This window comes from Ovis canadensis, chromosome 24 (genome assembly GCF_042477335.2).
Source record: "Ovis canadensis isolate MfBH-ARS-UI-01 breed Bighorn chromosome 24, ARS-UI_OviCan_v2, whole genome shotgun sequence".
Taxonomy (NCBI): Eukaryota; Metazoa; Chordata; class Mammalia; order Artiodactyla; family Bovidae; genus Ovis; species Ovis canadensis.
The window spans coordinates 17,488,005-17,509,242 of record NC_091268.1 but is presented as its reverse complement, the minus strand read 5'-3'; the positions used below and the strand labels follow the sequence as shown (position 1 = coordinate 17,509,242).

The 21,238-nt window shown below is 52.7% G+C and overlaps 2 protein-coding genes across 5 annotated transcripts; one reads left to right on the top strand and one right to left on the bottom strand.

The window, feature by feature from the left end:
* Positions 1–1,621: 1,621 nt before the first annotated feature.
* Positions 1,622–4,872, bottom strand: LOC138428701 (testisin-like). 4 transcript variants are annotated; one of them, XM_069569480.1, is made up of 5 exons: positions 4,490–4,567; positions 4,364–4,393; positions 4,251–4,277; positions 3,871–4,036; positions 1,622–3,230 (listed from the first exon to the last, which is right to left on the bottom strand). In XM_069569480.1, the coding sequence occupies exons 1-5, from the start codon at positions 4,554–4,556 to the stop codon at positions 2,600–2,602; spliced, it is 921 nt and encodes a 306-aa protein (XP_069425581.1). In that variant the 5' UTR covers positions 4,557–4,567; the 3' UTR covers positions 1,622–2,599. The 4 variants fall into 4 exon arrangements, with proteins under 4 accessions (XP_069425581.1, XP_069425582.1, XP_069425583.1 ...); XM_069569481.1 differs by lacking the exon at positions 4,490–4,567 and adding an exon at positions 4,764–4,872 and having other exon boundaries at positions 1,831–3,230; XM_069569482.1 differs by having other exon boundaries at positions 1,831–3,639.
* Positions 4,873–12,537: 7,665 nt separating this feature from the next.
* On the top strand, positions 12,538–17,361 carry LOC138429792 (testisin-like). The gene is made up of 7 exons (XM_069571521.1): positions 12,538–12,723; positions 12,820–12,849; positions 12,936–12,962; positions 13,177–13,342; positions 14,016–14,299; positions 16,578–16,732; positions 17,034–17,361. Exons 1-7 carry the CDS (start codon positions 12,657–12,659, stop codon positions 17,271–17,273), a joined length of 969 nt encoding a protein of 322 aa, XP_069427622.1. The 5' UTR covers positions 12,538–12,656; the 3' UTR covers positions 17,274–17,361.
* Positions 17,362–21,238: the final 3,877 nt, after the last annotated feature.

Sequence of the window (21,238 nt, the reverse complement as noted above, 5' to 3'; positions counted from 1 at the left end):
AAACCAGCTGGTCTCACCCCTAGCTACATATTACAACCACCTGGGAAGCTTTAAAATACCCCAGAGTCCATGCCGCATCCCAGACCAATTAAATCTATGGAGTGAGACCCAGGAACCAGTTTAAAAAAAAAGAAAAAGGGGAAAAAAGAAAAAAAAGAAACCCACAAAATAGCAACAAATATTTGCAGATCACATCTCTACAAAGAGTCTAATATCCAGAATATATAAGGAACTATTATAACTCAACTGCATAGGCAACTCAACTTAAAAATGGGTTGGGTGTCTTCCCTGGTGATCCAGTGGCCAAGACTCCCTGCTCCAATGCAGGAGGCCCAGGTTCTATCCCTTCTCAGGGAACTAGCTCCCACATGCAGCAACTAAAAAAAAAAAATCCCTCATGCTGCAGCGAAGATCGACGATCCCTTGTGCAGTAACTAAGACCAGGATCAGCCAAATAAATAAATAAATATTTTTGGAAAAATGAGTTGGGAATTCCCTGGTGGTCCAGTGGTTACAACTCCATGCTTTCATTGTTGAAGATCCAGGCTGAATCCCTAAGATGCCAAAAGTCATGTAGTGTGGCCAAAAGAAAAGCCAAAAACACACCAGGGTAAGGTATGTAAATAGGCATTACTCCAAGGAAGACATACAAATGGCCAACTAGCACATGAAAAGATGCTCAACATCACTGGTCATTAGAGAAATGCAAATCAACACCACAGTGAGAGGGGGCCTCCCTGGTGGCTCCGTGGTGTGAATCCTCCTGCCAAAGCAGATGTAGGTTTCATCCCTAGCCTGGGAAGATCCCACATGCTGTGGAGCAACTAAGCTGGTGGGCCACAACTACTGAGCCTGTGCTCTAGAGCCCAGGAGCCGCCAACTACTGACGCCCCTGCACCCTAGAGCCCAAGCTCTGTGACTGAAGAAGCCACTGCAATGAGAAGTCTGCACACCACAAGCGGAGGAAAAAAGCCTGCGCCCCAACAAAGACACAGCACGGCCAAAAATAAATACTGTTAGTTTTAAAAAACCACAGTGAGACACCACTTCACACTCACTAGGACACCCTCCCCCCAGACAGCAACAACCTGGAAAATAATACGTGTGGAGGAGAATGGAGAGAAATTATAACTCTCCTTGTTGATGGGACTATAAAATGGAGCAGCTGCTATGGAACACTGTCAGCTCCTCAAGAAGTTAAAATAGAATTATCATGTGATCCAGGATTGCACTGCTAAATGCATTCACAAAACAACCAAAAAGAGGTATTCAAGCACAGATTTGTATACTAATATCGACACAATATTGATGGAGAAGGCAATGGCAACCCACTCCAGTACTCTTGCCTGGAAAATCCCATGGATGGAGGAGTCTGGTAGGCTGCAGTCCATGGAGTCGCTAAGAGTCGGACAAGACTGAGCGACTTCACTATTGACACAAATACCCAAAAGATTGAACGACATAGTCATCAGTGGATGAATGAATAAACAAATTGTGGTGCATCCATACAATGGAATATCATTCAGCTGTAAAAAAGAATGAAGTTTTGATACATACTATAACATGGATGAATCTTGAAAACTTTATACCAAGTGAAAGAAGCCAAACATGAAAGGTGACGTAGTGGATGATTCTATTTACTTGAAATACCCAGAACACATAAATCCATAGAGACAAAAGGCTGGTAGTGGTTGCTAAGGGCTGGACGGAGGGCTGTAATGGGGAGTGATTGCTTAATGGTTATGGGATTTCCTTTGGGCGTGATGAAAATGTTTTTGAACTTGATAGAGTCAATGGTTACGTACTGTGCATGTTTGAAATGCCAGTGCATTTATTTTTGATGTGGACATTTAAAAACTCTTTATTGAATTTGTTACAACATCACTTCTGTTTTATGTTTTTTTTTTTTTTTTTGGCCTCGAGGCATGTGGCATTCTGTATGCTGCAGTCCATGGGGGTTACAAAGTTGGACTCGACTAAAGAACTGAACAACAACATGTAAGAAGTTAGTCCTGACCAGGGATGGAACCCACACCCCCTGCATTGGAAGATGAAATCTTAACCCCTGAACCACCAGGGAAGTCTCAAATTATATATTTTAAAATGGTTAATATGAGAAATAACTCAAAAAGAAGGAATGAAGTACTGACATGCCAAAACAAAAATGAACATTGAAAATGTTATGCTGAGTGAGAGAAGCTAGGCCCCAAAGACCATATGTTGTAGATCGTGTTCATATGAAGTGACCAGAGTAGGTAAATCCATAGAGACAGAAAGCAGATTAGCAGTTGCCAGGGACTATGGCCAAGGACAACGAGGAATAAGGAGTAATGGCTAATAAGCCTGGGATTTCATTTTGAGATGATGAAAATGTTCCATAATTAGATAGTGGTGATATCTGCACCACTCTGAGTAACAACAACAACAACAAAACCCCTCTGCATTTTACATTCTTTTTTTTTGTCATACCACATAGTATGTGGGATTTTAGTTCCCCAGCCAGGGATTGAACCCATGCCCCCCTGCAGTGGAAGGGCAGAGTCTTAACCACCGGACCACCAGGAAAGTCCCTGAATTGTACACTTTAAAAGGATGCTTTTTATGCTTTGTGAACTGTATCTCCAAAAAAAAGCCCAGTGCTTTTCTGATAAGTGCACCCCAAAACCTCGCACACCCCTGCAGGCTGGGGCTGCAGGTCTGGGCAGGTGGGCCTCGGTGCCTGGCTCCGGGCTCTAAGCCTCTGGAAGGGAGGGGGAGCTGAGTGTGGGTGCAGAGGGCACTGTTCCGCAGTGGGGGCGGGGAGGGGGTGAGGGCCGACTGCTGAGGGGACACAGCGAGGGCAGCGTGGGCACAGACCAAGGCGGGGCCCCTGCAGCTGCTGTGCGGGCCGGCACAGGGCCTGGCGGGCAGCGCTGCCCTCCCCCGCCCATCTGTCCCCAGCCTCACTCTGTCTCTCACGGATGTCCCCCCAGCCAGTCACCCAGCAGTCATTCCGGTTCTTGAACTCCAAAGAGGAGGAGGTGACGCAGACGGGCTGGACGTGCTTATTGAAGGTAACCGGGGAGGAGAGCTTGACCAGGGCGATGTCATGCTGAAAATTCTTCCCGAAGTGGGGGAATGTGATAATATCCTGGACTCCATATCGACGCAGGAAGGCCCGCAGGCTCCAAACGGATGGTGCGGCAGACAGCTCCCCAAACTGGACTGACCATTCGGAGGGTTGACTGTTCCTGGCAAGGGAGGAGAGAGCCCTCAGGGGTCTTCAGAGGGAGGGTGGGCCACCCCAGCACGCCTGGGGCCGCTGCCCGGCTCATCCCGGACACAGGTCCTCCTTCCACAAAGAGGCCAGGGTAGAAATGGGGAGAGCCCCGAGCCCCAGCCAAAGTCCCACATCTGGGGACTTGGGGCAGGAGGGTGCCTCCCCTGCCAGCTCACCTGGCCAGTCACTCAACCACCTGTCGCCTCCAGGGCCCTCCTCTTAAGGGGACCAGCAGGTTCACGGGGGTCACACAGGCTGGGCTCCACACAGCTTCCGGGACCACTGACCCCACCAGCCGGGCTCATGTCCAGCACTTACCTCAGCTCATTCCTCCCCGGGGGGCACACCTCTGCTGGGAGGTGAGGTGAGAAAGGTGGAGGCTGGAGGTGCCATTTGGGGACAAACGAAGCAAGAAAGAGAACAAGACACACAAATGTTCCCGAAGAAATTTCCTCCGGGAGCGCCCTGGGGGCCTCTCACCGGTGTGGAACGGGCTGCCGCCCAGCCTGGGTCTCAGGAGCACACGAGGGCCGCGCCCACGTGGGACACGGGCGCGCGTCCTGGCACAGACCCGGCACGCGGGGTTAGCGGGCCCCCTGCCCCAGACTCACTTTTCAAAGCAGTGCGCAGCCGAGAGCGCCCAGCGGCGGTTGAGCAGGCTCGCTCCGCAGCTGTGGACTTTATTCCAGCGCAGGCTGCCCTGCCACGGCCAGTGCCCAAGCTTGGCCTCATTTCCACCCACCACGCGCACATGGATGCCCTGGATGCCACAAGGCCCTGGGATGGACAGACGGACATCAGGCTGAGCTGCGGGAGCCAGGCTCATCCTGTCCACCCTCACCCACTGGGAAGGGAAGGGGCTCCCCGGGGAACCGCGCGTCCTGGGGTCCTGCCACCCAGGAAGCGTCGAACGCTGGGGACCCGCCCCACGTGGCCCGAGGCCGCCCGCCCCGTCCTGCCCGTCCCCGGCCCCCCGGGGCCCATCAGTTACATGCGAGCATCGACGAGTTCTGAAAACCTGGAGTGGGGAGAGGGAAAGCTGAGGCGCCCTTCGCGCTCGGGCCCACGAGCCCTCCGCGGGGAAGCGCCTCCTGCACGCCTTACCTGGAAGCAGCAGGTCCTTGTCCCGAAAGGCTGGGGGCAGGAGACGAGGTGAGCTCGCCCCTGCCTCCTCGCGCCCCAGCCGCCCCCTCACCCCGGCTCGCGCCCGCAGCCCTCGCCCGAGCTCACCCTGCTCGGCGATTTCGATCCGCGCCAGCAGCTGCGCCAGCAGCAGCGCCGCCCCGTGCGGGCGCATGGCCTCGCCCCCGGCCGCCCGGCGCCCTCTCCGCTCCCGCCCGCTCCAGGGCCCCGCTGAGCGCCCCCTGGGGGAGAGGCAGCCGCGGGAACCCTGGCCGCCCTCGCCAGCCCGACGACCTCGCTGGTCCAAGGTTTGTTTGGGTACCTGGGACGTCACAGTGCCCGGCTTTGAGCTTGTTACTGGGACTGGTCCTCAACGACGTACCTTGCTATGGCCCGGGAACCGGTGCGAGCAGCCGACCCCTCTCTGGTTCGCCACGCTGGGGGCCTGGCCGCCCGCTGCTGCCCTCTGTACTGGCCGCTCCTTCCTCTAGAAAGGACCGAGGACCTGGCCTACCGTCAGGACTCTCGTGAAAGCGCAGTCCCAAGTCCTCACTGAGTGCTGATTGGGGCCAGGCACTATATTATCTGCTGTTAAAAGTGATGACCTTCACTGGACCCACAGAATAAACGCTGGCCTGATTTGACCATCTAGGGGGCTCTTAACCTCCCTATCTGCTTGTTGCTGGGCAAGGAGCTTCACCTATCTCTACAGAGCCTACAGGTTGCTTCCCCTCCTTGTGGACAGTGTTGCAGGCACCAAAGTCACTTTGTGGGTGCAAAGTCAATAATTTTTTAGGAGGATTCACAGAACTCAGAAAAGCTGTTCCTCTCCTGATTGTGGTACCTTACAGTGAATGGATACAGATAACATCAGCACATGCCAAAGGTGCAGAGGAGAGTCTGGGAGAGACCGGGTACAGGCTTTCAGCTGTCTTCTTCCAGAGGACAGAGGTCGGGTGGGCACCGCTTAATTTTCCCACTCATGAAGTGCTGTCAACCAGGGGCACTCACCTAAGCTTTGGTGTCTGGAGTTTCTATTGGGATTTCATCGCAAAGGTATGGGGTGCCCACGTGGCTGACCTTAGTTCTGACTGCAGCCCCTTCAGAGGTCCAGCTGATCCAGTCTGACCCAAGGCCCCACCATAAATTACATCATTAGCAACTATCTGGAGAGGCCCCAGGACCCCAGATCTACAGACAGTCTTTTCAGGCAGGACTCTCCAAGGGGTGGATGTTATTTCCTAAGAGCTGTTAAAAGGCCAGCCATTTCTTTGGACTATGCAGGGTTTAACCACCCTAGACCTGTTCAGTTAACCTTTTACTTGCACAGCAACCAAGAATGAAGAAATGTTCACAGAAAATTTGTACATGCAGTGGAAGGATCTATTCAAATAAACTGAACTGACTCCAGAGGAAACTGAGATATTACACGGAACAGCAGACAGCTTGAAAAATTCTAACTGGTTTCCTCAGAAAGCCTGAAGAGGTGTTTATCAGCATTAAATAAGAATTATACTACAGAAAACCAAGCAATCAGACAACAAGAAAGAGTGTCTGGAAATTTAAAATATTTCTGCAGTAAAGCAGTTTAGCCAAACACCTGAATAAGAAAATGCTGCTAATTCACTTCAGTCATGTCCGACTCTGTGCGACCCATAGACGGCAGCCCACCAGGCTCTCCCATCCCTGGGATTCTCCAGGCAAGAACACTGGAGTGGGTTGCCATTTCCTTCTCCAATGCATGAAAGTGAAAAGTGAAAGTGAAGTCGCTCAGTCGTGTCTGACTCCTAGCGACCCCATGGACTGCAGCCTACCAGGCTCCTCAGCCCATGGGATTATCCAGGCAAGAACACTGGAGTGGGCTGCCATAAGAAAATGGACATAGCTAAAAAATGAATTGGCAAACTTGAAGACAGAGTAGTGAAACATGGAGAACTCAGAGCCAAAGTTTAAAGGGGGCAAATTACATGGGAGATAAATGTAGAGGTGTGGAATGACGGTCAAGAATGGTTCTTGTTGGGACTTCCCAGTCGTTAAGAATCTGCACTGCAATGCAGGGGATAAGGGTTTGATCCCTGGTTGGAGAACTAAGATCCCACATGTCACCAGAACTACTGAAGTCTGAGAGCTCTGACGCTCACTCTGGAGTCTGAGAGACACAACTAGAGAGTCCGTGCACAGCAAAGGAAGATGCCCCGTGTGACACGACTAACACCCGCCCCAGCCAAATAAATAATAATAAAGAGTGGTTCTTGTCTATCCGTTTCTCCACAATAAACAGCACTTTAAGTGAAATAAAATAGGGGGTTGAGAAAAGGTGAAGATCAGGCCTGCCTCTAGAATCCCCATTAGCAAACCATTAGAAAGGCAGATTGGGGGCTTCCCTGGTGGTCCGGTGAGTAAAAATCCTCCTGCCAATGCAAGTGACAGGAGTTCAATTCCTGATCCAGGAAGATCCCATATGCTGCAGGGCAACTAAGACCGTGTACCTCAACTACTGAGGCCTGTGCGCCTGGAGCCCATGCTCTTCAACAAGAGGAGTCACTGCAAGAAGTCCGTGCAACTCAACAAAGAGTAGCCTCCACTGGCTGCAACTAGAGAAAGCCCACCAGGAGCAACGAGGAGTACCGCAGCCAAAGGGAGAAAAGAAAGCAGGTCTGTACATGGTACTGGTCCCATATCTATTTTTACCTCCTCAATATCATTCTGAATAGGTGACTAGACACTTGTGAACACAAAAAGAGTAATTGAGAGCTTCCCCGGTGGCTCAGGGGTGACGAATCCGCATGCCAGTGCAGGAGACATAGCTTCGATCCCTGATCTGGGAGGATCCCACATGCTGCAGAGCAGCTAAGCCTGTGCACTACAACTGCTGAGCCTGTGCTTCAGAACCCGGGAGCCACAACTACTGGAGTCTGAGGACCCTAAAGCCCCTGATCCGCAACAAGAGAAGCCACTGCAAAGAGAAGCCCAAGCACCACACCTGGAGAGTAGGCCCTGCTCGGCACAACTAGAGAAAAACCCACACAGCAAGGAAGACCCAGCACAACCGAAAATAAATACACAAAAATAACAACAGCAACAAAGCAACAAAAGACTCGTTGAATGGCTGTGAGTTCTAAGGGACGTTTGATGATCAGGAGTGTCAGGATGTCTTCATTCTTATTTTTTATTAAAGTTTTTTCAATTGAAATACAGTTGATTTACAATGTTGTATTAGTTTCAGGCGTGCAGCCAAAGTGACTCAGTTTTTTGTTTGCTCTTTCAGCCGAGCCGTGTGGCATGTGGGATCTTAGTTCCCTGACCAGGGATCCAACCTGTACCTCCTGGCAGTGGAAGCTCAGAGTCTTCATCACTGGACCACCAGGAAAGTCCCAGTTTTATACACATGCACACACACACACACGTTCTTTTTCAGATTTGCCTCCATTATAGGCTATTACAAGATATTAAGTATAGTTCCCTGTGCTATACAGTAGGTCTTTGTTGGTTGTCTATTTTATATATATAGCAATATGTATATTTTAATCCCAAACTCCAAGTTTATCCCTCCCCCCTTTTGTAACCATAAATTTGTTTTCTATGTCTGTGAGCCTATTTCTGTTTCATAAATAAGTTCATTTGTATCATTCTCTTCTTAGATCCCACATATAAGTGATATCATGTGATGTTTGTCTTTCTCTGACTTACCTCACTTAGTATGATAATGTCTGGGTCCATCCATGTTGCTACAAATGATATTATCTCATTCTTTTTTTCTTTTCTTTAACAAAACTTTTTATTTTGTACTGGGGTATAGCTGATTACAAGGATGTCTTTACATCAGATTTACTGTTAAATGCACTGGCTCTTCCATAATTCTGATAATCTAGACATTCTCAAAATAATTTCTGGGACCAAAGAAACAAAAAATCACAAACAGGCAGGATGTGTCTTTCTTTATCCCCATAAGGTGTCAGTAAATCATGAAACTTCTGTTTGTTTGTTTTTTTCCAATAACAAAAATCTGTTAATACTGTTAGTGGAGGTACTTTACTATTTTACAGGGATTCCAGCAAGTCTACTCCAATAAGGGCCAAGCATAAGTAGGCTGGGCTTTCCAGGTGGCACACGTGGTGAAGAACCTGCCTGCCAACGCAGGAGACATAGGAGACTCGGGAAGATTCCCTGGAGAAGGGCATGGCAGCCCACAGCAGTATTTGGCTGGCAAACCTCATGGACAGAGGAGCCTGGTGGGCTACACGCCAAAGGGTCAAAAAGAGTCAGACACGGCATGCACACATAAGTAGGTTAAGAAATTTAACTTCTTGTAATTTCTTTCTAGGACTTCCCTGGTGGTTCAGATGGTAAAGCATCTGCCTACAATGCAGGAGACCCGGATTTGATCCCTGGGTTGGGAAGATCCCCTGGAAAAAGAAATGGCAACCCACTCCAGTATTCTTGCCTGGAAAATCCCATGGATGGAGGAACCTGGTAGGCTACAGTCCATGGCATCGCAAAGAGTTAGACATGACTGAACGACTTCACTTTCACTTTCTTTCTTTCACTTTCTTTCTAAACATCTTCTTTTTATTTTGTTTTGACTAAGGATATATACTGGGGGGAAAGTCACAAGCAAGATAAAAGTGGCTGTGGATGATCACGCACCAGATACTTGCAGATAAAATAGAACCCAAGGCTCAAAGTCTTGAGAATGAGCTATGAGCCACAGGGGTATTTTACGTTGGTAAGAGTTACAAGCGCCTGAAAAGATATAAGAGGCATGAGCTTTTATACCCCAATAACAATTTTTGTTTTGAAATAATAAAAATAAAACAAAAGACGTTATACATAAAAATAAGACAAAAATGTTCTAAATATTCAAGGAACTAATAAATCCACATTTTTTTTCCTCTCAGAAATCAAGAGATCAGGTAAATGAAAAAGCAATAATGCAGTACTGAGCATGATTTTGGCCTAAATCAAGCATTTGGGTGGAGAATGAAATGGTAACGCACTCTAGTATTCTTGCCTGGAGAATCCCACAGATGGAGGGGCCTGGTGGGGCACAGTCCATGGGGTCACAGAGTCAGACATGACTGAGAATGAGCACACACGCAAGCATCTGGGGCTTCTCAGAGACCCAAGGAGCCCCTTGGAGGGGGAGCTGCCTGCAGGCTAGGCCGATGTGAGGGGCAATCCAAGATAGGTACTTTTTTGTTGTTTGTTTTTAATCTTTTGGCGGCACTGCACAGTATCTTAGTTCCCTGATCAGGGAACCAGGGTTCCTGCATTGGAAGGTGGATTCTTAACCACTGGACCAGCAGGGTATCCCCTGGGCTTGCTCCGTATCTCTTTTCCTCTTTCTCCAGCCCCTATCTTTCCAGGGAAGCCTGAGAACTGGCTGGAGAAATGTAAGCCAGCCACTGGCGTAGGGAGTACAGGGCAGGACCTCAGGCAGGGGCAGGGGGCTGACACTGTGCAGGGAGAGGAGGCAGGAGTGGGCGTCCTTTGGGACCTCCATCAGTCTTTCAATTTCTTGAACGTTCACCGGCTGTGTCACATACAGTCCCTAGAGGCAGTTGACAGCTACACATGCAAATGACAGAACAAGATCATTTTGGATATCGCTAAGTTCTAGGAAGGAAATGGACTTCCGTGATGGCTCAGATTATAAAGCCTCTGCCTGCAATGCAGGAGACCCAGGTTCGATCCCTGGGTCTGGAAGATCCCCTGGAGAAGGAAATGGCAACCCACTCCAGTACTCTTGCCTGCATAATCCCATGGATAGAGGAGCCTGGTAGGCTATAGTCTATGGGATCACAAAGAGTCAGACACGACTGAGCAACTTCACTTTTGCCGGAGTCCAGCTCCAGCAGCCAGGGAATCAACCTGAAGGGATGGGTGGTGTCGGCAAGTAACGATGCAGCCTCTCAGTTTTCTTGGACTGCATATTTATTTCAAACTTAAGATTCTCTTTTATACTTTTACAAAAGCATTAGGTCAGAGATTTGACATTTTCAGTTCCCCCGACCCAGATTTGTTGTCTCCATAAATCATTGTTGCCCCTCAAAAGGAGTTCCTGCCTCAGCGATTCTCTTATCTACTTCGTCTCATGTGTCCTTGTGAATGCACAGTAACTCATGCTAATGTCTGGGCTGCATACCACATTCCTCAGTTTATTTCTTATCTTTCTAAATCCTGTTTGCCCCTAGTATCCTGAGCTCACTTTCTCTAAAAAGGTTTCTAACCACTAATATCTCCCAAATTCCTAATCTCTGTAAGCTATAGTAAAATATGCTAACATTACAGCATTCCTTAAATCTTTAGCTTCTAACTATTTTAATTATTCCTAAGCCCTAAATTCAGCAAACTCCTTTGCCATAAACATTTTCCTCACAAATAGGTTTCAGATGGCAATCCCTCCCATGGCCTCAAGCTGTGGCCTACGTGCTCATCCTGGAACACTCTTCTGTAAAGGTCCTTGAATGAATGTCAGTGATTCACTTTATGAATTATTCTCTGAGCACAGCTGCAGAAGGCTTTGTGCCTTCTCATGCTCCTCTCAAGAACAATAAGCACCTTAATATTCTTTTCAGTCAACTCAGCCAAGGAGAGGAAAAAACAAGTCAGAATCACAAAGCCTGACTCCTTTATCCCGGGTCTGTGCCTGCGGGACAAGGAGAGGGAGTTGGGGCCATGCCTCCGTTTTGTCAGTAATGCCTAACGCGGCTCCCGACACACTTTCACTTTCAGGAAGGAAATACAACAGGTCAGTGAGAAGGACAGTCATTGGGGGGCATATGGGCTTGACTTGAAGGCTCAGAAGAAGCTTGCCCTGTGACCATCTGGGAGAGAAGTCCACAGAGAGAAGCCAGCCCAAGGCTGGAGCAAGCTTGGTGTTCACCAGGAAAGGACAGCTGGGGCAGGGGACAGGCAGATAGGTGGTCAGGAGGAGGAGAGAGCTCTGGGACCATTGTCAAGGACCAGGGCAGGACCTGTGTAAGCGGTCCCTTGGGTGTGGGGGAGGCAGGTGCTGGCACTGTGCCTCATCTCTTGCAAGGGGCTGCACTCAGCCTTGACCCGGGAAGCTCATGGGGACTGGCCAGTCACAAGCGCTGGGTAACAAAGACCACAGAGGGGACCTTCTTTGGGGAAACCTTACCCCTTTTTGCACACAGTGTGCCCCTGAGCCCACCAGCCAGAGCCCACGCCCGCTGCCCCTTCTGCAGTGTGTGAAGTCCAGGAGGGGTGCTGCCAGCCCAGCTTCAACCTCTGGAGAAGCTTCCACGCTCCCCAAGCACCAGGCACGTCCCCCATGTCTCCCCAATGTGCCCTGAGGTCAAGAACACCCTGCTCTGCCTGCTCTGGCCTGCAGCGGCTGCTTCCCTTAGAGTCACCATCTGGGCCCTGCTGAGGGTACCAGGGCCCAGTATCCCCGAAGGTGCCCACCTGCTTGGGATATTCCTGCAAGTCCAGACTCCAGACTGCCTCTCCTGCCTGGAGGGACCCCTGCCCAAAAGCCAATGCCAATGGGGACTCATCACTTGGTGCACACGGAGCGGCACCAAGTAGGCACAGGTTCCTCCCAGGTTCCTGTCTGTAGTGTCACAGGGACACAGGAATAAATAACCAGAGATGTTTCCCTCTTCCTTTTTTTTTTTTTGGCCATTTCCTTCCCCGTAGGACCCAGGTAAGAACGTTTGTAAAAGGCGATTTCAACTTGAAAATCACCCAGAGGGTGACCAAAAGGGCTGGAACCTGCCACTAGGGGGCAGCTTGGGCCACACGCGGGGACCAGCCTGAGGCCCGCAGAGAGTGGGACGAGACCCAAGACCACCAGTCTCCCAGGAGAGGCTTGTGAGGGTTCTTCTCCTCCCGGCTCAGCCCAACACTGCCCGGCCCCAATCGGTACTCAGTGAGGACTTGGGACTCTGCTTTCACGAGAGTCCTGACGGTAGGCCAGGTCCTCGGTCCTTTCTAGAGGAAGGAGCGGCCAGTACAGAGGGCAGCAGCGGGCGGCCAGGCCCCCAGCGTGGCGAACCAGAGAGGGGTCGGCTGCTCGCACCGGTTCCCGGGCCATAGCAAGGTACGTCGTTGAGGACCAGTCCCAGTAACAAGCTCAAAGCCGGGCACTGTGACGTCCCAGGTACCCAAACAAACCTTGGACCAGCGAGGTCGTCGGGCTGGCGAGGGCGGCCAGGGTTCCCGCGGCTGCCTCTCCCCCAGGGGGCGCTCAGCGGGGCCCTGGAGCGGGCGGGAGCGGAGAGGGCGCCGGGCGGCCGGGGGCGAGGCCATGCGCCCGCACGGGGCGGCGCTGCTGCTGGCGCAGCTGCTGGCGCGGATCGAAATCGCCGAGCAGGGTGAGCTCGGGCGAGGGCTGCGGGCGCGAGCCGGGGTGAGGGGGCGGCTGGGGCGCGAGGAGGCAGGGGCGAGCTCACCTCGTCTCCTGCCCCCAGCCTTTCGGGACAAGGACCTGCTGCTTCCAGGTAAGGCGTGCAGGAGGCGCTTCCCCGCGGAGGGCTCGTGGGCCCGAGCGCGAAGGGCGCCTCAGCTTTCCCTCTCCCCACTCCAGGTTTTCAGAACTCGTCGATGCTCGCATGTAACTGATGGGCCCCGGGGGGCCGGGGACGGGCAGGACGGGGCGGGCGGCCTCGGGCCACGTGGGGCGGGTCCCCAGCGTTCGACGCTTCCTGGGTGGCAGGACCCCAGGACGCGCGGTTCCCCGGGGAGCCCCTTCCCTTCCCAGTGGGTGAGGGTGGACAGGATGAGCCTGGCTCCCGCAGCTCAGCCTGGTGTCCGTCTGTCCATCCCAGGGCCTTGTGGCCAACGGGTCATGCCGACACGCATAGTGGGTGGAAAGGATGCAGAGATTGGGCAGTGGCCGTGGCAGGGCAGCCTGCGTCTGTGGGGCTCCCACTTCTGCGGAGCGAGCCTGCTCAACCGCCGCTGGGCGCTCTCGGCTGCGCACTGCTTTGAAAAGTGAGTCTGGGGGAAGGGGGCCCGCTTACCCTGCGTCCCGGGTCTGTGCCAGGAAGCGCGCCCATGTCCCACGTGGGCGCTGCCCTCGAGTGCTCCTGAGCCCCAGGTTGGGCTGCAGCCCGTTCCACACCGGAGAGAGGCCCCCAGGGCGCTCCTGGAGGAAACCCTATGTGGTTTCTTCGGGAACATTTGTGTGTCTTGTTCTCTTTCTTGCTTCGTTTGTCCCCAAATGGCACCTCCAGCCTCCACCTTCCTCACCTCACCTCCCAGAGGAGGTGTGCCCCCTGGGGGAGGAATGAGCTGAGGTAAGTGCTGGACACGAGCCCAGCTGGTGGGGTCAGTGGTCCCCAAAGCTGTGTGGAGCCCAGCCTGTGTGACCCCCGTGAACCTGCTGGTCCCCTTAAGAGGAGGGCCCTGGAGGCGACAGGTGGTTGAGTGACTGGCCAGGTGAGCTGGCAGGGGAGGCACCCTCCTGCCCCAAGTCCCCAGATGTGGGACTTTGGCTGGGGCTCGGGGCTCTCCCCATTTCTACCCTGGCCTCTTTGTGGAAGGAGGACCTGTGTCCGGGATGAGTCGGGCAGTGGCCCGGCGATCTTAGGGAGCGGCCCCAGGCGTGCTGGGGTGGCCCACCCTCCCTTTGAAGACCCCTGAGGGCTCTCTCCTCCCTTGATAGCAACCGAAATCCCTTTCACTGGTCAGTCCAGTTTGGGGAGCTGTCAGCCGCACCATCCATTTGGAACTTGCAAGCCTACTACAACCGGTACTATGTGGACCAGATTTTCCTGAGCCCCTTCTATCTGGGCGCTCCGGTGTATGACATCGCCCTGGTGAAGCTGTCCTCCTCAGTCACCTACACTAAGTACATCCAGCCCATCTGTGTCATGGCCTCCATCTCCGAGTTTGAGAACAGCAGTGACTGTTGGGTGACCGGCTGGGGAGACGTCGAAGAAGAGCTGAGTGAGTGTGGGGACAGATGGGTCTGGGCCAGGCGAGGGTGGCAGTGTCATCGCCTGCTGGTTCCAGCTGCGCCAGCCTCCCACGGGCAGCCTGCTCAGTGTTCTCCCCACGCTGGCTCTCCACTCTTGCCCCTCGCCCGTAGGGCAGGGCTTTCTGTACCCTAAGCTCCCCTTCTCTTCCGGAGATTGTGAGCCAGAAACCAGAGAGGAAGGCCCAGGCTAGCACCCCCAGCCTGCTGGGTGTCTGTTGGGTGCTGTGGGGGGAGGGTGTGTGTGTGTTTCAGGAAACCCTTCTTTCTACCCCAGCAGGGTGCTCCCCCCACCCCCTCCATCCAGCCTCCCACTCCAGCTCCCCCACCCCTTCTGCACCGACAGGGGCGGTGGGAGGGGGGAGCCCTCCCATCCTGGAGTGCCAGCTCATTCATTCTCTCTCCTTGAAACTTCGAGCCTTGCTCCAGCCTTGCTCCCATCCAGTCTGTGCGGGGCTGCATGTGCTGGCATTAGTGAAACGTGAAAGTGAAGTCACTCAGTCATGTCCGACTCCTAGCGACCCCATGGACTGCAGCCCACCAGGCTCCTCCGCCAATGGAGTTTTCCAGGCAAGAGCACTGGAGTGGGGTGCCATTAGCTGCCACCCATTTCTCTCTTACCACGAGTCCCTTGAATCCACTGGGCCCAGGCCCCCCAGAGGGGCTCACAGATTAGACCGCCGGTCTCGCTGCTCCCGGGCCTAGCGTGGCCCTGCCTCGCCCTCAACCACAGCAGCCGTGACAGACCAAGCTCCCCTGGTGTACTGTGTGTCCCAGCACGGTTCTGGGCTCCAAGGACTCTCTTCTTTCTGAAGTCTACCTGCCAAAGAGGCTGGGAGCATCTTTATGCCTGCTTTACAGATGAGGAAGCCCAGAGAGGCATGGGGCGTTTCCCAGGCCCTGGGGATCCATGGAGAAGCCAGGGCTCCTTGGCCCAGAGAGGATAGCCAGCCACACACCTGGCATTGCCAGCAAGGAGAGGGGAGTCGACTGGAGACCTGCCCTGTCCTTTCCTTGCACCCCAGGGGGTTGGAGAAAGTGCCTCAGTGTAGACTTCTTGGGCCCAAAGGGCTGGATGGCCTTGAGCTGAGGGGCCCAGCCAGGCTGACACTGCCCCTCCCCCAGCTGACAGGCAATTACACCCAGCGCCAGCTGAACCCTCAGTCCGACAGGTAGAAGGTGACTTCTTGACCCCATCCTCAGAGCTGATATACTCTGTACTAGTGGGGAAACCTTGGGCAAAGCACTTCATCTCACTCTGCCTCACCTTACTCATCTGTAAAGTGAGGTAATAATAATTCCTACCAGAGAGGGTAGTTCCGAGCCTTAAAAGCATTCCTACATGAGGGCTTAGCAGAGCGCCTGGCAGCCGAGAAACAATTGCCTCACCAGCTTCCAGTGTTAATGGGGTCACCATCCTCTGCAGGACAAGGAGGTGATTCAGGTCTAGACTTTGGACAGGCCTGGGCTCATATCAGGGCTTCCCAGGGGGTGCTAGTGGTAAAGGATCCGCTGACCCACGCAGGAGACATAAGAGACCTGGGTTCGATCCCTGGGTCGGGAAGACCCCCTGGAGGAGGTCATGGCAACCCACTCCACTACTCTTGCCTAGAGAATCCCATGGACAGTGGAGCCTGGTGGGTCATGGTCCGTGGGGTTGCAAAGAATTGGACACGATTGAAATAACTTAGCATGCATGGGTTCATATTAGGCTCTGGCGGCTCCTGGTGCTTTGCCGGGGTTGAGGGAGGGTGACCTTCCTCCTGAATCTTTTCTTACCCGAGATGGAGGCTGATTGCACTGCATCCTATGGGTGCTGCAGGAGCGCCTGGTAGAGCTCTGGGCTCGGGCTGGGCAGGCGCGTTGCAGGGGGAGAGAGAGAGCGCCAGGCTGCCCCACGCCTGCAGGCACTGGGCGCTGGACTGTGCAGATCCTAAACCGTCCCAGCTGCACCAGCCCCACCCCGGAGTGCTAAGGTCTCTCCCCAGGGGCTGGAGCAGGGCCTGTTGTCTGCAGGCTGCAGAGAGGGAAGCTGTAACAGCCTGTCCCGTCTCTAGGCCCTTCTGTGGTGTGTTCATCACCCACCACGTGCTGGGTGCTGGGCTATAGCAGAGGAGTCAAGGGCAATGTCCCAGGTACTGTGGGTGCCCCAGGGTCCCCCCACCGCGTACCTTCATAGCCTGTGCCATTCTGATGGCAGAGAAGAGGCTCAGGATGCCATCTTTCTCTGTTCCCTCAACTCCGTGGAAGGTCTGCCATATCCCTACACCCTCCAGGAAGTGCAGGTCGGGATCATAAACACGACCATGTGTAATCACCTGTTCTCAATGCCCGATTTCCGCGTTGACATCTGGGGAGACATGATTTGCGCTGGCGACCCTCAAGGCGGCAAGGATTCCTGCTTTGTGAGTGTCCCTCCCGTCCCCAGCTCACATATCACCCCAGTCGCCCACCTCCCTGCCCCGGCCAGAAAGCACCCTGTGTCCCTGCCCTCCATTCAGGCCTCGTGTCCACCCTGGGGGGCGGGGGGAGGGACGACTATTCCACTTTGCAGATGCAGAAACTGAGGCTTGCTCACTTCGGTGGAGGGGAGGGGTGGGATTTGCACCCCCTCTGCCTGGCTCCACAGCCCCTCCTGCTCTCCTGGCCTCTCTGCTCACCCCTCCCGTGCCGCCCCAGGCTGGACTCACCCATGCTGGTCCCCAGGGTGACTCAGGTGGGCCCTTGGTCTGTGAAAAGAAAGGGCTGTGGTATCAAGTTGGAGTCGTGAGCTGGGGAGTGGGCTGCGGTAGGCCCAACCGGCCGGGTGTCTACACCAATGTCAGTGCGCACTACATGTGGATCCGAGAGGTTCTGGCCCAAAACGACACTTGCAGGCTGGACCCCTGCCCGATGCTGCTGCTCCTTCCTCTGCTCTGGGCTCTGCCATTCCTACAGCTGGCCTGAGCCCAGCCGATGGCCCCCGAGAGTTGGGGCCATCTGCTGAGTCAGGCCCAGTCCCCTTCTGTCCCCTTTACTAATAAAAGTGTATATGTTCAAGTTGACACCTTGCTGCACTTTCGGTGGCCCCGGGTGGCTTCCTGGACACCCTCACGGACACTTGCGTCCCATCCACTCCAAGACCACTCCTTAACTCCTAAATCATCGTCCACCCATCTGTGCTATGTGGGTTTTGGTTGCAAACAACAAAACCCTTTCAAGGTTAGTTCGATCAGAAAGATCATTTATGAAAGGACTCTCAAGAGTCTCCTCTAGCACCACAATTTGAAAGCATCAATTCTTTGGTGCTCAGCCTTCTTTACGGTCCAGCTCTCACATCCATACATGACTACTGGAAAAACCATAGGTTTGGCTGATGAGGCTCATGTCAGACCCAGTGTTGTCCTGGGAAGACAAGACCAGGGAGCTCCCTCTGGGGCCAGAGTTAGTCCCCTGATGGTGCAGAGGGCAGGACGGAGGAGGAAGGTCCTGGGAGGCGGGCAGTAGGGCCCAGATATGTTGCCAGCCCTGTTTGCCCAGGCCTGGCCCTTGAGACACAGTGTCCCTCACTGATCCCTTCTAGGGACCCATACGGGGACCTGGGCCTGGCCTGGCCAGGAGTCTGTAGAGCCAGCAGGGGTGGAGCCCAGGAGCTTCTGAGCCGATACCAGGAAGATGGGCAGGCCTGCCCTGTAGCCACGTGTAGTGAGGGGACCTGGGAAAGGGGAGGGCGTGGGTGTGGGGGTGTGATCTCTGCTTTCAGAGCTGGTGGCCCACAAGTGACCCAGACAAACCTTCTCATGGCTGGGAGGGAGGGCATCTAGTCGACAAATAAGTGAACAAAACCAAGAAATATTCACATCTCCCCTCTTTTTTTAGGATGGCCTCTGAGGGTCTCACACCCCCGTCCTGGGAGAGGAGGTCTCCCACAGTGCCTGCCGGGCTCTGGCCCGCCCAGGCTGCTCTGCAGTTCACGGGCGGCACCCCCTCCCGGCCCCGAGAGGAAGTTCCCACTTTAACCCTGAAAGGTGCTGGGGGCAGAGCCAGAGGTGGTGCCCAGAGCCCAGCCCCCAGCCCCCAGCCCAGCTTCAGGTGGGGTCCCCTGGGCTGGGTGACGGTGCCCTTCCTTCAGAAGGAAAACAGGCTGCAGCCAGCCACCACGCCATCCTCACCCCCCTCAGTATCAACCTCTGAAAATCTCACCTGAGACTGATGGGCCTCTCAAGAAGCCTCTTATCTGAAGAAATAGCCCCCTCAGGCCATCGGGAGGCCCCGTGGGTGGCCCCGAAGGTGTTATTTTGATTTGAACATGTCACAAATTGTACAGCGGCCTGGGAGACACACCCAACTGTCTTCTAAACTGGATGTACCAATAGTATGTTCCCACCAGCTATGAATGAGTTCAGCTTCATTTTTTATATCTAACAATTTGTATCTTTCCTACAGATGGTTAGAATAAAATGCGTTAATTTATAAACGGCTTAGGACAATATCTGGTATAGAAGAAGCAAGTTTCCCTGGTGGCTCAGTGGTAAAGAATTCGCCTGCAATGCAGGAGATGCTGGTTCGATCCTTGGGTTGGGAAGATCCCTTGGAGGAGGAAATGACAACTCACTCCAGTATTCTTGCCTGGGAAATCCCGTGAACAGAGGAGCCTTACAGGCTACAGTCCATGGGGTCGCAGAAGGATCAGATACAAATGAGTGACTGAACAACAGACCCGGAATAAGTACTGCTCCTGGGCTCTCATCACCACCGACACCCCGATCACCACCATCGCCAACATCACCATCGCCACCCTGTGACCCAGCCAGCAGTTTTGAAAGGAAGAGAACGCCCAGCTCCCGAGGCCCCAGTGTGAGCACCAGAATGACCGCCTTACTTCTCTTTCTCTAGATCAATTCTGGAACAGCCCAGCCCTCCTCAGCCATGGCTCTATTTTAGCAGTGGCTCCCAACTATGTGTTCCATGGAATGTTATTTCCCAGGGCTGTGAATAGACTTCATTTGTAAAAGGATCCTATGATCAGACTTTGGGGAAAGTGAAATCTTTGAAAAACATTTTTTGTTGACCTAGAACCTATTATACAGAGTGAAGTGACTCAGAAAGAAAAAGATAAATATCATATTCTAACACATATATACAGAATCTAGAAAAATGGTTCTGAAGAGTTATTTCCAGGGCAGCAGTGGAGAAACAGACATGGAGAATAGACTAATGGACATGGGGAGAGGGGAGGAGAGGGTGAGATGTATGTTGTGAATAACATGGAAACTTACATTACCTTATGTAAAATAGACAGCCAATGGGAATTTGCTGCATGGCTCAGGAAACTCAAACAGGGGCTCTGTATCAACATAGGGGTGGGATGGGGTGGGAAATGGGAGGGAGGTTCAAAAGGGAGGGGATATACCTATGGCTGATTCATACCAAGGTTTGACAGAAAATAACAAAGTTCTGTAAAGCAATTATCCTTCAATAAAAAGATAAAAATTAAAAATATAAAGAAAATAGTTTTTCAGAATAAAAGTTTAATAATAAAAAAATTTTTTGTTGCAGAACTTTTCAATGACTTTTACTTGCTAAAATGCATCAGGAATCTGAAAGAGAAAATATAGTGGGTTGCATTTCCCAGACTTCTTGACCATAGAACCGTCACTTGTGAGGGATTTCTTAAGGGATGTGTAGATGCTGCCCCACCGTCTCTAGGGCCAGGCTGAATCTTCCCAGTTCCCTTGGAGTCTCTCTCTTTCTCTCTGTCTCTCTCATAGGACCTGCCCCCCAGCTGAGAGCTTCTCCCTTCTCAGGTGGATTTTTCTCCAGCACAATTTCATTTCCTTTCCGCACCTGTCCCTCCCAGGGACCGCATCTGACACGAGGGGGCGTTGGTGAGCTGAGATCCGGCTGCTCAAGCCGGCCTGGTGTTTATCTAGAAGTGAGGAAATGGCTCAACATTGACATTTTCTCCTTTTGCTAAATACAGCCGGTAGATGAAAATGCAGCAAATTGAGGTGGGTGAAATGACGCTCATTTCCATGCACTCCTGTCTACGCTGTGACAGCTCTGGGCCCTGCCTTCCCATCGCCCTCACCCGCATTGTCATTCACCAGCTGCCCAGGTCCCTTGCAGAGTCCCTCTTCACAGGGGTCTCCCTTTCTGTCCACCTCCAGGAGATCTCTCTCTCCCCTACAGAATCCGATGGCAGAGCCACCAGGTCATCTGACTAATGAAAAGGCTTGTTTTTCCTTTTAAAGTGGGAAGCACATCATGGCTTGAAGAATTAGCACGTGTGGGGCTGCTGGGGCTGCTCATCACGCCCCCACCTTGGGCAAATGTTCAGATAACGGGGAAAATCGCTCTGCAGAACCAGACTTCTTAGCAAAGTAAAAGTAACTTTATGATGATTATCAAAATAATGCCTTCTTGTTAGAAAATAAAAGGCAATCAAAGGAGCTCAAAGAAGAAACTTTAAAAAAAAAAAATCACCAGAACCAAACTTGTAATCAGTCTCCTAGTGCTGGATAGTTGAAAAGTTGCTGTCACTAAAAATGATATCTTCAGGAAAACCTTAATTTATAAATTTGGCACACCCTCCCAATCACTTCTATTCATTTATTTATTTGGCTGCATCGGTCTTAGTGACGACATGCAGGGTCATTTATTCGTGGCAGGTGGGATCTAGTTACCCGACCAGGGATCGAACCTGGGCCTCCTGCGTTGGGAGTATGGAGTCTTAGCCATTGGACCACCAGGGAAGTCCCTCTCATCATTTCTTAGGTTCCCTTTTCTGTGGGCATAATGTTTTAGCCAAATGGCCTTCATGTTTGTAAGATTTTTAGGTCATGAGAAGGTCCTCAGTACACTCCCCCCAAGGAAGTAAGAGAACCCATTCTCCACATTGTTCCTGACCCTGGGAACCTCCACTTTCATAT

Coding starts and splice junctions, on each gene's coding strand:
- LOC138428701 (XM_069569479.1), bottom strand. CDS start 4,556: ATGCGCCCGCACGGGGCGGCGCTGCTGCTGGCGCAGCTGCTGGCGCGG. Junction 4,037..4,250: donor GAACTCGTCGATGCTCGCAT/GTAACTGATGGG, acceptor TGTCCATCCCAG/GGCCTTGTGGCATCCAGGGC. Junction 3,231..3,870: donor GCTGCGCACTGCTTTGAAAA/GTGAGTCTGGGG, acceptor CTCCCTTGCCAG/GAACAGTCAACCCTCCGAAT.
- LOC138429792 (XM_069571521.1), top strand. CDS start 12,657: ATGCGCCCGCACGGGGCGGCGCTGCTGCTGGCGCAGCTGCTGGCGCGG. Junction 12,724..12,819: donor GATCGAAATCGCCGAGCAGG/GTGAGCTCGGGC, acceptor TCCTGCCCCCAG/CCTTTCGGGACAAGGACCTG. Junction 16,733..17,033: donor GCGGCAAGGATTCCTGCTTT/GTGAGTGTCCCT, acceptor GCTGGTCCCCAG/GGTGACTCAGGTGGGCCCTT.